Source organism: Panthera onca, chromosome B4 (genome assembly GCF_046562875.1).
Source record: "Panthera onca isolate mPanOnc1 chromosome B4, mPanOnc1 haplotype 2, whole genome shotgun sequence".
Classification (NCBI taxonomy): domain Eukaryota; kingdom Metazoa; phylum Chordata; class Mammalia; order Carnivora; family Felidae; genus Panthera; species Panthera onca.
This window is the reverse complement of record NC_138345.1, coordinates 59,592,244-59,608,278: the sequence shown is the minus strand read 5'-3', so window position 1 is coordinate 59,608,278 and position 16,035 is coordinate 59,592,244. Positions and strand designations below refer to the sequence as shown.

The following is a 16,035-nucleotide window of genomic DNA, read 5'->3' as shown; positions in this document are numbered from 1 at the left end:
GGCCCCTCCCCCACTCATGCTCTATCTCTGTCTCTCTCTCTCAAAAATAAGTAAACATTCAAAAAAATTAAAAAAAAAAAGAATTGGAGTTTGATCTAACCTGAGAAAACCCAATTGCTTACCACAGATGGGGTGCTGGAGGTGAAAAGGGAGAAAAAGAGTTTCAACAGTTTTGAGGTCAGAAGAGAAGACTGGTTTTCTTGCCTTCCATTGCCCCATCATCAGAGGAGTCACGCTGTGCAAGCCGGGTTAATGTATAATGATTTTCAATTAAGACTTAATTGTCTTCATCATCATTCCATTAATTGTCACCAATTCAGGCCATCTGGAAGACTTTAAAACAGAATGATTTGTAGTTGTCCCAAACTTGTGCTTTCTTAGATATCTAAACATCTGAATACACTTAATCTGAAACAGAGGAGGAAAAGAATATTAATAATTTGAAAAAGAAAATACATATATTTATGCTTTTCAAAAGAAATTAACACCACATTTCAATGCACATGAATCATATCTTACATTTCTCTGATTGTCCTCAGAGCTTATGTGAGTGAATCTTATCAGGCACATTTTAAAAAAGAAACAGTTTGGGTTCAAATTTAACATAGGTACACCAAGAAAGCATAGAATCCCTGAAATTTTGGAGTGGAATTTATGATTTAGGAAGTATGCTGAAATTTGCCTGTAGGTGGCTAAATTCTGGATTCTGGGTATGTTCATTTGACTCTATGAAAGTACATTCTCTTTCAGGAGGTAAATCTGGAGATAGGATCAAAATGCTTCTTAACTAAATACATTCTATACTTTTTTGGAATTGTTGATCTCTTATACTATAGTTTTCTTATTGATGTGATCATGATTGGGCATGCTAATAATAGTGAATGAATATGCTCATGTGTATGGATAATATATATGTATATATATTTGCTGGACAAAATTTTTCAAAAATTAAAACAAATTTAAAAATTCATGTAGAAAATGACGAAGAATGGGCAGAGGAAGGAGGAAGACGAAAGCTAAGGGAGGAAGGGTTTTTAAAACATATTAGGTTCTGAATGCCACTGAAGTTCAAGTAATAGTTAAAATAATAACCAAAATGTAGAGTTAAAGGTGCACGTTAATATATGATTTTAGAGTGCCGTGATTTTTATAGATCAGGTAATAGTTTCAGAACAGTTTAAAACATCTGATTGCTTGCTCTGACTCTGTTCATACATCATTTAAGTGTTTCCTATTCTGTTCATTGGAAATGCAGAAGTATGGTGAAGATTGGAAATATAGTTTGAGTCAATAGTAGAAAAAGGATTTGAATTTAGAAATTTAGAAATTGAGCCGTTCTCCCTTAAGCAGAAATGCTCTTCTTTGCTAGTCAGTTCTAGAAAATGATCTGGTGGTGTTAGCCTATCAACTTATCTTCTGTTTGGGCTCATGTGGCTTTATGTCATAATTGTCTTTGCAAATACTTGATTAGAACTGGAAGCAGGAGTGGGGGCTGGAGGAGCTGGAGAAGGCATGCTCTTCATAAAGATTTAGGTAAATGTTAACTGAATTAGATATATTGTTGATTAAAGAATTTTTATTATAAAATGTTCTCAATGTTCCAGTGTTTCAGTCCTCAGTACTTATTAAAAAATATTTTCCAAAATTTGAGTAAAGTTTCTTTTTCACTTTATGGTAGGTTTGTAACCAAATTATTAGAAGACCTCATCTTCTTTGTGGCTGATGTACTTAATAACGGACAAGAAGTTTTGGATGTTGTTATCATTAAGCCAAACCGAGAACGTCAAAAGTTAATGAGGGAACAAAACATACTGGCACAGGTGAATGTTTTCATGTACTAAATTTGCACATTGAATTGTTTTGAATTATAGCATCAGGAAAGTCCTCGTGTTAGTTATCTATTACTGTGTGACAAATTACCCCAAGACTTTGTGGCTGAAAATAACAGATAGTAGTCTCACAGTTTCTGTGGATTAGGAATCTGGGAGTGGCTTGGGTGGGTGGTTCTTGCTCAGGGTCTTTCACAAGACCACAGTCAAGGTGCTGGCTTGGGCTGCAGTCATCTCAGGCTTGAATGGGACAGGATTTCACTTCCCAGCTCACTCACACAGGCCTCTCTGTAGACACCGACCTCTCCATAGCATCTTGCTTTCCTTAGAAATGAGGGATCCAAGAGAGAACAAGAGAGCACACCCAGATAGAAGCCACAGCCTTTTTTATAACTGAATCTGATGTGAGTCAGTAAATCCAGCCCATAGTCAAGGAGACAGGATTGCATAAGACTGTGGATTTCAGGAGGCAGGGATCACCATGGCCATCTTAGAGACATCCTTCTGCAGACCTCTCAGAAAACCTACAGTGTCAGACTATCTCCAGAAAATGTGCTGGGGTAATCTTCTAGGTAGAATCTACAGGATAACTTTGGAAATGCTATCTCCATCTACTTTCTGCTTCTGTCCCTCTCTTCCTTAAGAAAGTAGGGAAGTCTACTCATCAGCTCACAAGTGCTCTGTATAATATTCTAGTTTTTTTTTCCCCTGGCAGTCTAGATCTACTCCTATACTGTGTCCTTCTGAAATTGTTTTATAACACACCAGTAAATTAATTCACTTCCTGATAATATGCATATATGGGCATACCTACCTTTATGTGTTTCTTTCAATTCAGTTAATTGCTGTATAAAGTAATGGGCTCCTGCATTAATTGTGAACTCAAGGAAGATATTTAAAAAATTAGAAAACATGTTATTAATATACATGTTCTTGTGGAGTTGGGAAAGGAAAACAGTAGACACATTGCCAATTAATATTCTATAGCTGATTGTCTAAAAATGTAAAATCAACATTTCTCTCAAAGAAAATAAAGGTTGCAAATATAATGAGACAAAGGCTTTTCTGACATTAGCATTCTTTTGTATAAAACATTTGATTTCAAGGATTTTTAGGACTTTGAATAATTTATTAATATTACGTCAACCAACATGTCTAGTAGTTTATTTCAGTCTTTAAATTTTTTTTAAATGTTTATTTATTTTTGAGAGAGAGAGAGACAGAGCATGAGCAGGGGAGGGACAAAGAGAGAGGGAGACACAGAATTTGAAGAGCCTGTGAAGACACAGGCTCTGGGCTCTGAGCTGTCAGCACAGAGCCCAACGTGGGGCTCGAACTCATGAACCATAAGGTCATAACCTGAGCCGAAGTCAGACAAAAACTGACTAAGTCACCCAGGAGCCCTGTTTATTTCAGTATTTTAAATAGAAAATTCAAGGTTTAGTGAATATAAAATTATTGAGGTAACTTTAATTTGTATTATATTTTATGAACTACAAAAGATGATTCCTTTCCATTTTGCTTTCTTGTATTAATGCTCATGCCCTTGTGTAGGTGCTCTTTCATAATTTACTCATACTACCAGCTCATCCCTAGGTGATCTTACCTGCTGTCCTGCTGCCTAAAAGAGTTATATTCCTTAATGTTTATTAAATATTTCCCAGATGCTATCCTTTGTTATAATGCTGGTCACTGGTCATCACCAGTTTCCCATGAAGTGCCTTATTTGTTGGAATACTGATATATCCATGCTTTGGTGACATCTTAATGTACCAGGAACAATAGATAAACTCTTTTGGAAAGAGGTTTAGAAGTAATATTTGGAACTAAAATTCTGATGTCAATTTCAGATGAAAAGTAAATGTTTTCTTTATATTATTTTGATTTTAGAAAGTTATAGAACACAATAGAAGTAATTGTAAAGCCATAGAAATTGAACTATATTTTAGTTTACTTGAATATGTTCGTGTAACTTGGTACATCCCAACATCTTTCTATTTCTTATTTTATAAATATAATTTCTAAACAGAATTAAGTGTTTTATTTAAATGTTCTTTGTCAATTTAAGGAATCCTTTTCATGGTATTTTTTTCTTCTCTTAATGTGTTGTTTCTGTATTCTAAGTCTTTTTTTTTTCCTTTACCTTAATTCTGCTCAAATATTGCAAAAGTGGTTTTGAGTCATTGTGCTTATTTGTAAAACATGAACCTCCATTCATCAGAATAGATGGTTGTTTTTTGTTTTTTTTCTCCCCCTGACAGGTATTTGGGATTCTTAAAGCACCCTTTAAGGAGAAAGCAGGAGAAGGCTCAATGTTGAGACTTGAAGATCTGGGGGACCAAAGATACGCTCCTTATAAGTACATGCTGAGGCTGTGTTACCGCGTGCTCAGACATTCGCAGCAGGACTACAGGAAAAATCAGGTCAGAGGTGGCTTGCGTCTTTGCCTCTATTTAACATTTCAAGTATGGGCAAGGGTCTTTGGTTACTGTTCCAAACTATATAACATAGGAATGGGAATTTCTGCTCTGCAGTGAAATGTTTTATGTTGGCCACACAAAAAAATGACCTGTGAGTATTTTTGTGATGAGACGTATTTATTCTTCCGTGTACAGTTAGAACCTTTGGGGGAAGATACCTGAAGTCTTTGGGCATGACATTAGCTTTTGCTAGGCAGGAGACATGCTGGATGTGTTATGTAAAGAGGTGGGAGACATTTCTTGACATGTGAGGTTCTGGATCATCATGTGTAGGCCAAAGAGTTCTGTGTCTGGTGGTGAAGATATGGTATGTATGTCTGAAACATGAGGGAGAGGCAAAGAGGGGACATGAGAGAGAAAAGATGGCATGGGAATTCAGGAGAGGGGAGCCTAGGAAGCATGTTTGGAGAAGGAAGCATTTGAGGAGGATGACAATCATTTTCCTAAACTGTATCGGAACAGGCTTTTAGTGAAGAAGAGTCTATGAAGAGAGAATGATGGATGCTAGCAAGGGCACTTTCATCCTAAGATGGTTCTAACTATGGAGAACAGGAAACCTGGACTATTGCCAATGGCAAGTTACCAATGGCAAATGAAATTAAAGTGTCATTTTTATCTTTAAAAAAGTGTTTATTATTTTTGAGAGAGAGCGTGTGTGGGGAAGGGACAGAGAAAGAAGAAGAGAGAGCATCCCAGGCTCCGTGCCATCAGCACAGAGCCCTACACGGGGCTCAAACTCATGAACTGTGAGATCATGACCTGAACCGGAATCAAGAATCTGACACTTAACTGAATGAGCCACCCAAGTGCCCCAAGTATCATTTTTATCTTAAAAATACAAAATTTTTTGCAATGTGTTTAATAATATACATTTGTGTAATATAAAATTGTTTAAAATCATTATTTTATAAATTAGCATCCCATGTTTCTCTTAGCCAGTTTGAGAGAAAACTGATTAGTTTAGTTTGTGAGAGGGCTGGTAAGGCAGGTCAGACTGAGCCACGTAGGCCCAGGATGTCAGGCCTGGAAGGTAGCGGTTACTTGGGAATAGTCAGTGGTATTTATTGAGTGTTTACTTACCAGGCTCAGTTCTAAGCACTTTTCACAACTTAACTCAGGTGATACTGAGTTAAGATGAGGAAGTGAGGCTACATGGAGGTTAAATAAGTTACCAAAGATTATATAGTGTTATGACTGGAGCTAGTATTCAAACCTAGGCTCTTAGTCATCACACTATGGCCTCTTAGTAGTTTGAAACTTTCTTGGTGAGAACAAAGAATTTGCTTTATAAAAAATGTTAAAATACATTGGGTTTGAAATTCTATTTCAAGTTTGAGAAGAAGTCTAAAAAGAATATGTAAAACAAACTAGTTAGAAGATAAGTAATATGGCAAAGAGCAAAAGAGTGAGGGAGGGGATAATATAAACAAATCCTTAAATACTTTTGAATATAATCCCAGTTATAAACAGCCTTCTTTCCAATTGGAAATACTGCCATCAGATTTATTTTCCCCAGCGTCACTGCATTCCTTTAAGATGGCAAGATAAAGTAGGTAGAGTCCTTCCTATTTTGGTGGAAAAAAAAATTAAGTTCCAGAACATTAAATGATGGATCTTCAGCACTCAGAGAGTCTATGTCCCAGAAGCTACTCAATATTAGGGATCATGTTATTCTGTGAAGATCTGGGGTGGAGATGGGGGCTTAGAGGTTGCTCAGTGTATTCTACCTGGCCTCCTTTCTCTTCTTGCATCTGGAAATATCTACTTTGCTAGGTAGGCCGCCACTCCACATGCAGGTGCTGTGTTGTGTTAGAGAGACGGCATTTACTGAAAAATCACCAGGTTTACAGAGTTTATCTGATGCTCTGAGTCCCATAGGTCCACAATATACACCAATCTTGACTGTGCTTAGCCTTTGGAAAGGTCTCAGGGACCTTCTTTCTATAGTACTGCTCTATGCTTCATTGTCAGATCTCCTTGGCTTTGGTTGTTCAGATAGTCCCCAGTAGATTCCCTGGGTGGCATATCTTTTTTTTTTTTTTTTTTTTTTTAATTTTTTAACATTTATTTTTGAGACAGAGACAGAGCATGAATGGGGGGAGGGTCAGAGAGAGAGGGAGACACAGAATCGGAAGCAGGCTCCAGGCTCCAAGCCATCAGCACAGAGCCCGATGCGGGGCTCGAACCCGTGAACCACAAGATCATGACCTGAGCCGAAGTCGGACACTTAACCAACTGAGCCACCCAGGCGCCCCCCTGGGTGGCATATCTTAACTGATGTCCTTTCTTCGTCTGGCACACAAATTTTATCTCACTCCTGTTAGTCTTAGCTGAAGACTCATGCCTAGTGTGCTGAGGTATGTGCAATTTCTCCTCTGAAAACACTCATCCGCCTGATAAGTGGAAACCACACACACACACACACACACACACACACACATTCTACGCCTATAATTATTCCTCTTCTTTGTTCTTAGTTCACCCTACCCAGGTGTATCACTTCTCCAGGTAAATGTTTATTCACTTTTGGTGACCTACTTTCTGGGTTTCTTTAGAGCATATGACTGTGGGGGGACACTCTTTTTCTCTTTTGGGATGTCTCCCCAAGATGTAGTTCATTGAGGTGACAAACGAATAAATGTCCAGCATTTACTGAGGGTTAGATTTTATTTTCCCTCATGTTCTCATGCATGCTCCAATTCAGTCTCAGTGATAGATGCATAAGATTTTTTCTCATTTCTTTTGAATTAAAAATGCTTTTATTAAGCATAGAGCAGCTTTCTGATGTTTTTAGAACATATTTTTAAAATACAGGTAGAAATACTTTCTAATTTTTGCATAATTATCTTATTTTCCTTTATCCTACTCTATATTGTATAGAGTCCTAATAGGGAGCTCTTTTGTGACTTAGTGTTAACCCAAGTCTTTAATGTTGAGTGTCTGTTTATTATTTATAGAATATGGTGACAACCTCTAAATTGATCTGATTTATCAACATCTTGATCTATTTATCAAACATCTTGGAGGTTTGCCTTATACTAGAGCATGATTACAGCAGTCATAGAAGTGTATAAATCAATACATGTCTTTAAAATGATATACCAACAGAACATTTACTTTACTTAACTGGCTACCCAATATGAAGCTATCATTTTGAAAGGCCACAAAATTGCTGCCTAGAATATAATTAGATTTGTCCAACATGTATCATTTTCAAGGAATAGATAGGTTCCTGTAAATTTTACCTAAGGCAAAAAAAACCACACCCCACTTTCTAATCAATAAATTTTCCCATCATAGAACCAGAGGTACATCCCCAAGGAGAATCCCCAAGAAATTGGAAGTGAGAACTTTGGATTGTGGAAGGATTAGTTAAACTTACTGGGTCTATCTATGGTTGTGTGGGATTCTTACTTGTACCCAGAATGTGGGACATGAGCAATGGCGGCTTGGAATATAGGAGAGTCAGTGTGAAGAATGAGAAGCAGATTAAATAATGCATGATTGAAACTCCCAATGGCCTTTTCCTGCTCTTAGAGTAACATTTTTGTCCTTTACCAGGGATCTCAAGGACCAACCTCTCCAACTTCAGCTCTAGCTTTCTCCATAGTTACTAGTCTGTAGCTACCATGGCCACCTTTGTTTATAGAACATAAAGAGTATGGTTCTACTGCCTAGATGGCTTCTCTCCCCATGATTGTCTCCTTTTTATCACTCCCATCTTTTCCATCCCAGCTCAAATATCATTTCTTCAGCGTCTACCCCATCTGAGGTTGTCACCTTTCCCCATGCCTCTATTTTCTTTCAATTATTAACATTTAAAAGGATCATATTTATTGGCTCATTTACTGCCTTTTTGCACACTGGGATATAAGCTCCATGAGAACTCATCTATCTTGTTTACCACCATATGCCTAATCTCTCAAATAGCCTAGAATATAGTAGGCTTCCAAGAAATATTTATTGGATGAATGATCTGGTCAATAAAGTGACTGATTAATCATATTATCTTGCTTGGTAGCTTTTTAAGATAAAAAATGGTATAGAATTTCATCACTGTTTTAAAGAGAAGATTTAACAAATTGGCATGTGTGCAAAAAAAGAAATCACTGCAAGTCTGCCTGGCATCTTCATGTAACAGTATAGATCTCATGCCTCATAAACAAAGTATCAGAGAGTCATTTTCTTTCTATTATTTGATACAGTCAGTTATGACTTTTTGTGAGGTAGAAGAAAGGCCTCTGTTAGGCTGGTAAAACCTTTAGTTACCGCGTCATAAGAAATTGTTATTTTAACTAGGCTTATGTTTATTTTTCCCACTTCTACTTTCAGAACGTAAGCACCCGTGTTAAACATTTTTGGTATATAATTTTCTGTTACAATTTAAGTCAGGCATATGTTCATATGTTTTTATTTCCTTTCTCAAAAAGCCATATTTACTGAGGGATTATTGTTTCTCTTTTGACAATACATTTGAGTGAGTTTTCTGTTATGAATACATTAATCCATGTTGCTGACTCTAATAGAACCTGTTATTTCTAAGCTGGCTGCAGTACATTCTGACAGTCTTTCTTCTTTGCAGGAATATATTGCTAAGAATTTCTGTGTCATGCAGTCCCAGATTGGCTATGATATTTTGGCAGAAGATACCATCACAGCTTTGTTGCACAACAACAGAAAACTACTAGAGAAACATATCACAGCAAAAGAAATAGAAACATTTGTCAGTTTACTCAGGAGAAATCGTGAGCCAAGGTTTGAAGTGGTTCATGCAGTGTTCTTTACTAGTGGGGACAGTGCTTTATTTTTGCTTTTTGGAAAAGAGTTTTTGCTTTATTTTTAGAATGTGGTAAAAGTTGGAGTTGTTTCACACCATTAGCTTTCATGGACAAAATTATGTTGAGCTTGCTGTTATAATAATCATGTATCACAGACTTATTACCTCGTAGGAGATGGAAACCTTTTATAGACACAGTTAAATATAAATGACTTTCATTCTCATCACTTATGTTTGTATAGTACTTATAGTTTTTCAAAATGTATTCGTGTACATTGTCTTATGTAAGTCCTCACACAATCCCGTGAGGTTTGCTGTTTATCTATGGTCAGCCACATTTGAGAGATGAGAAAATAGAAGCCTACATCGTAACTTGCCCAAGAATACCCCAATAGTGGGAAATATTATATTACTATTACATATTTAAAATATAGTAATATTTGTCACTATTGGGGTATTACATCCAATTCAGTTTCTATTGATCCATGCTGCTTTATGTGGGAGAAGTGAATGCAGAAACATCAAGCACATTGACAGCTTTCTTTACTAAGTAGTGCAGCAAATAAATGTTAAAAGGTAGAAATGGGGCTTTGACTCAACTAGGCCATTCTCACTTTCATTAACTGTATGCTGTATTCCTATTTTACTCATTACAGAATTAGCTTTCATCCGCTTTTGTTTTGTTATCCAATTCTTGGATAGTCCATTTTAGGGCAGATAAATGATTTTCTAAATGTAATAAGTCACAGTGCTCTGGGATGAATATCACCAAATAAATAGAAGCAAACTTATATCCTTTTTTGAAACAAGCTTTGTATTAAACACAAATAATTGGATGTTTAGTTTGTTTCTAATGATGCAATAGATAAGCAACACATTAAAAAATGTGGCATGGAGGTAATATTAAAAATAGATAGAAAAAGTTATTTTCATTATATCCCCAAGCATATTTTTATTGTGATATTTTATGAAATGTGTTTTCTTACTGTTCAACTTATTTTTTTTTCTTTTGCCAGATTTTTGGATTATTTATCAGATCTGTGTGTGTCTAATACTACTGCTATACCTGTAACTCAAGAACTCATCTGTAAATTTATGTTGAGCCCAGGCAATGCAGACATTCTCATTCAAACTAAGTAAGCAGGGGAGGAATCTTTTTCTGTTCATCATTTGTAAGCATTATAGCTCCTTGTCATATTTGTGAGTGAAATACTGTGAAATATTTGTCATATTTCTTTTTTTATGTTTATTTAGTTTTGAGAGAGAGAGAGAGAGAGAGAGAGAGAGAGAGAGAATGAATGAGTGGGGAAGGGGCAGAGAGAGAGGGAGACACAGAATCCGAAGCAGGCTCCAGGCTCTGAGCTGTCAGCACAGAGCCTGACGCAGGGCTTGAACTCATGAACCGTGAGATCATGATCTGAGCCGAAGTCAGATGCTTAACCAACTGAGCCACCCAGGCGCGCCCCTGTCAGTGAGCTTCTTAATAGATTTTGTATGTATAATTTATTTCAAGGCTGGTCTCGATGCAAGTAGACAACCCCCTGGAGAGCGCCATCCTTTCAGATGACATTGATGATGAAGAAGTTTGGCTCTACTGGATTGACAGCAACAAGGAACCTCACGGCAAAGCTATCAGACACCTTGCACAAGAAGCGAAAGAGGGCACCAAGGCTGATTTGGAAGTTCTTACCTATTACAGGTAAAGAATCATCATAAATGTCAATCTTACATATTCCTTGAGAGAAGATTCTCTGAAACCTCCAGAAGTCATATATCTAGGAAGAGGAAATTTAAAAAATCCTGTCAAAACTAAGGTAGTGAAAATATGTAATATTACTTAAAATATTCAAAATAAAAGCCAATATCTGTGTTTTCCACCTACACCACTTGCAGTTTTCTGATTTTTCACTAATTTCGAATTGGTGTAATTTCCCCCATTACTGATTGGAGTGGGTGCAGATGTGAGACATGTTGGGACCCCAGTGTTGGACTTGAGAGATGGTACTTAGCTGGGTGTGCTTATCCAGCCGCAGAGGTGGCCTCGGAGAAAGTTAGCCAGTGGGAGTGTGATTGTGTTTATGAATACGTGGAGACCTAGGGCTGGAGAGAAACTGGTATCTTTGGTTATGAAAGTTCACTGGAAACAGGTAGCAGCAGAAGTTGCGATGGTAGTTCCCGGTGGTCAGTATCTTGGGAGCAAGAACTTAGCTGGTATCTTTGAGTGGAAGGTATAGAAACCCCGGCAGATGCCCTGGGGACAAGTTAGGCCCAAATGGCAGGAATCTGAGAAAGGCAGAGCATGCTTCGTGTTCCCTGGTTTCTACAAGTATCGATCGCAACAAAGCCAAGGCTAATTCTTGATCTCGGAGGCTGACGAATCCAAGCCTAACTGATGCCATCTGGATTGGTCACATTTGGTTTGGGAAGTGAGTGGATCTAAGGTTAGAATGTAGATAATAGAGCCAGAGCCGAGTGGGACTGGGAAGGCGAGAGGTGGTTTCACGTGAGCCGTTATCCATAGCCTTCAAGCTTAGTGTATGTGTAATCCTAGGAAACCAAAAATGGAGAGCCTAATGATACTTTCCATCAGACACATGTTGCTGGAACAAGTAACAGAAATTGTAACTTGAACAGGCATAGAGACAATTTCTTGTATTTGTTGTCATTTGATCACTTACCACCAAAAAAATTTGACTCCAGTGTGACAGACCCTTGGAAGTTTCGGTGTCATAAAAGTAGACAGTAGACACTGACTGATACTATGCTGTTTAAGAACTTTTTCAAGATAAGACAAATAATGTAATATGCTTAATATTTTTAAGGTACCAGCTAAACCTCTTTGCAAGGATGTGCTTAGATCGCCAGTATCTGGCCATAAACCAGATTTCTACGCAGCTCTCTGTCGATTTGATCCTGCGGTGTGTGTCGGATGAGAGCCTGCCATTTGACCTCCGAGCGTCTTTTTGTCGCCTCATGCTCCACATGCATGTTGACCGGGATCCCCAGGAGTCTGTGGTACCTGTTCGCTATGCCAGGCTCTGGACAGAAATCCCCACAAAGATCACAATTCATGAGTACGTTTGGAAAAATTTCTTGAGGACTTTAAATTTAGTAGATGAACTTGAAATCAAATGTCTTCAATTTTGAAATGAAGTATATGGAAGGGCATTTCTGTGCTCAAACTCAGGTTTTCGTCTTTTTTGTTTTTACTGTTTTATTATTTATTTATTTATTTATTTGTTTATTTATTTATTTATTTGAGAGAGAGAGAGAGAGAGAGAGAGAGAGTGTGAGGGGGGAGAGGGGTAGAGGGAGAGAGAGAGAATCTTAAGCATGGGCTCCATGCTCAGTGTGGGGCCCATGCCCTGAGCTGAAGTCAAGAGTTGGAGCTCAATTGGCTGGGCCACCCAGGCACTCCTATTATTTTACTGTTTTTTAAAATTTTATTTTAATTCCAGTTAGTTACCATACAATGTAATATTAATTTCAGGAGTATAATATGGTGATTCAACACTTCCATACAATACCCAGTGCTCCTTAATCCCCATCACCTATTTAGCTCATTCCCAGGTTGTTAGTCTTTCAAATGCAAATAAGATACTCTTTTGGAGAGTGGCTGGGTGGCTCAGAAAACCACCAGACTCTTGATTTTGGCTCAGGTCATGATATCTTGGTCTGTGAGTTTGAACCCTACATCAGGCTTTGTGCTGAAGGTGCTGAGCCTGCTTGGGTTTCTCTATCTCTCTCCCTGTCTCTCTCTGTTCCTCCCTAAATTGCACGTGCAAGCACATGTGGGTGCTCTCTCTCTCTCTCTCTCAAAAACAAATAAATAAATTTTTAAAAATAAAATAAAAAATTCTCTTTTTGGAGAGGAAAATGACAGCTCTTTTTTTAAATTTATTGATTTATTTTTGGAGAGAGAGAGGGAGCAGGGGAGGGGCAGAGAGAGAGAGAGAGAGAGAGAGAGACCCAAGCAGGCTGTGCACTGTTAGCTCAGAGTCCAATGTGGGGCTTGAACTCACGAACTGTGAGATCATGACCTGAGATGAAGTCAAGAGTCAGATGCTTAACCCACTGAGCCACCCAGATGCCCCCAACTCTTGATAATAGAAACATTATTTTAGAAACCAATAAACAAATCATATTTATGATAGGAGTAACAATGTTTTAAGTGTTTAGTATTATGGTAGAAACATCTAGAAAGGTAACTAAGTTACCTAAACTTCAGAAGCCAGGAGGTTAAAGTATATATATTTTCCTGTTTTAAATGATTTCAGTCAATTTAACTTGCTTCATATTCATCCTGTCTTCCCAGATATGATTCTATAACAGACTCTTCCAGAAATGATATGAAGAGGAAATTTGCACTGACAATGGAATTTGTTGAAGAATACTTGAAAGAAGTTGTAAATCAGCCCTTTCCTTTTGGGGATAAAGAAAAAAACAAACTGACATTTGAGGTATTTTATAAAAACAATTCATTTGTGAGGTTATTCAGTTTTTTCTGTGAAAAGGTAGATACATTGAGCATCAAAGATTTTTTTTCCTCTAATATTTAGGATGTCTTGGTAATTGGGTATTTTGGTTGATGAAGGTATGATCCCTCTGCCATGGATTAAAAGATAGATTTGATGCTTTAATTATACCTGAAGTGCAATACAAAATATTTTAGTTACAATTATCTGTTATATACTATTTTCCTGGATTTTTTGGGGGGGGGGGTTCATTTATGTAAACTTTGTTGCATTTAATGAACAAAGACAGTTTGCATACATTGTCATTTGTTTGGATACATCCCCCCCGCCCCCGACTCGTGGAAATGAAATTTTTAGCCTCATTAAACTGAATTGAAATACCTTTGGTTTTAATATCATTTGGGGAATATAGTGACAAAACGAGAGAATAGATGCCATTACTTGATAACCTGGTGTGTTAGGCATCTACTGGTGTGTAACAGATTACCCCCAAACTTAGCCCAAAGGAACAAGCATTTATTATCTCACAGTTTCTATGGGTCAGGAATCTGGAAATGCATGATTGGGTAGTTCTGGCTCAGGGACTCTTAGGAAGTGTAATCAAGCTGTTGACGGGGGTTGCAGTTATCTGGGGCTGGGTGATCTGCTGCTAAGCTTGCTTATGTGTTTCTTGGTGGCCCTACCTCCTTGCTGGCTATTTACCTGACACTTCATCTTCTTGCCATGTGGGCCTTTCCATAGGCTGCCTGTGTCCTTATGGCATGGCACTCAGAGCAAGCCATTAGAGAGAGAGAGAGAGAGAGAGAGAGAGAGAGAGAGAGAGCCCAAGATGGAAGTTGCAATCTTCTATAACCTAATCTTGGAAGTAGCGTGCTATCACTTCTGCCATATTCTGTTGGTCACACAGACCATCCTTGGTGCAATGTGAAAGGAGACCATAGCTTGGGGACCCTCTGGAAACTGTCATACCTAGATTGCCTTATAGTATCCAGAAAGCCACAAAGCAGCATAGGGACATATATTTCTGGACAAATTCATGGATAATATCCATTTATTAAAGTAACTCATTAATGTAACCATTTATTAAGTGATATCCTACTGACTTAAATAAGTTAATATTTAGTTAAGTAAACCATTCCAGTGTAAGTTTCTTTAAACACCTTGATACACCTAAAGTCTTCTCTTTTTGGCTTCCTTATTGGCTGTTGACCACGTGCCTCATCTTGTCATGTTGGGTTTTGATAGAGGTGACAAACTGGCCCTATTTAGATTTAATCATAAGCTCGAATAAATCAGAGTTCAGTGTTTGCTTTTGTAGGCATTTCAATTCATAGGTGTTAAAGAATTAGAAAGTTTAGAAACACCTGCGCTAATTGAGATGCTATAAAAAAAACCAATGTTAATTTCAGTTTCTAATGTTTTTTGTTTCTTTTCCACCCCCCTCCCTTTCTTTATTAAGGTGGTCCACTTGGCTCGGAATCTTATATACTTTGGATTTTATAGCTTCAGTGAATTGCTAAGGCTAACAAGAACACTTCTGGCTATCCTAGATATTGTACAGGTCCCCATGTCGTCGTATTTTGAAAGATTGAGCAAATTTCAAGATGGAGGTAAGAATTTTTAAGAAAAGTTATAATCTTTTTGGAGGTAAGGTGAAAACATATCTACAGGGAAGTGGTTATTGACATGTACCTGCTAGTGTATGTGTACACATGAAAATTGATCCTAGGATAGCACTGTGTGCTAATAGGCTGGATTTCTAAACATTCTTCTCTGTTTTTAAATTAAAGCTTTGAAAGAAAAATTTATAGATCAATGAGTTCTGTCTTTGGCAACTAATATTATGGCTAATTTACTATTGAAAATATTATGTATTAAAGAATCAAAAACATCTTAATATTTGTGATCAGTTTGGTATGTGTCATATGCTGGCTATGCTTCATAGCAGGGAATAGAAATGTACAAAAAATTGGAACAGTAATGGTTGTGCCAGAGAAGCACTGAATGCAAAACCAGTGTGGGAGGCAGTATAGAGAATGGGTTTTTGAGTTAGAGTGCTGTATTCAAATCCTGCCTTTGCCATTTGTTAACTTAGGCAAGGTACTTCTCTTAAGAGTTTATTTTTTTTCTTGTCTGAGATATGAAGACGATAGCAACAGTATCTTCCTCACAGTTTCCTTGTGAGATTTAGTGAATGTCTACAATATATTCAAGGTACTTCCAACAGTGCCTGTTTCCTAACTCAATTAAAAAATCTTTTGATGGTGATTATCTTAGGTTGGATGCCTTGCAAACACAGAGATAGAGAATTGCTTGCAGGCAGTATATTGAAGGGTGCATACAGGATATACACCTGCAAGGAAGTGAGGAAGGTAGGACTGGGCAGATGGAGGAGCTGATCCACCCTGTAGGTACATCTTGCAAATCAGCTCATCCTATAGGAAGCCCTAGAGCAGGGCTGGCCCTTTGTAGTT

The 16,035-nt window shown here is 37.6% G+C and overlaps 1 protein-coding gene across 4 annotated transcripts in view; it reads left to right on the top strand.

The window, feature by feature from the left end:
• The window catches only part of ITPR2 (inositol 1,4,5-trisphosphate receptor type 2), a 489,660-nt gene that overhangs the window by 146,586 nt on the left and 327,039 nt on the right, over positions 1-16,035 (top strand). For all 4 annotated transcript variants that reach the window (XR_009617392.3, XM_060658096.3, XM_060658095.3 and 1 more), the window contains exons 14-21: positions 1,679-1,820; positions 4,091-4,252; positions 8,892-9,064; positions 10,103-10,222; positions 10,600-10,785; positions 11,909-12,160; positions 13,402-13,546; positions 15,021-15,171. Coding sequence is in view for 3 of the 4 variants with exons in the window: in XM_060658096.3 (XP_060514079.3) it covers positions 1,679-1,820; positions 4,091-4,252; positions 8,892-9,064; positions 10,103-10,222; positions 10,600-10,785; positions 11,909-12,160; positions 13,402-13,546; positions 15,021-15,171 (1,331 nt within the window). In the remaining variant the exon portion in view is untranslated. The remainder of the gene's footprint in view (positions 1-1,678; positions 1,821-4,090; positions 4,253-8,891; positions 9,065-10,102; positions 10,223-10,599; positions 10,786-11,908; positions 12,161-13,401; positions 13,547-15,020; positions 15,172-16,035) is intronic.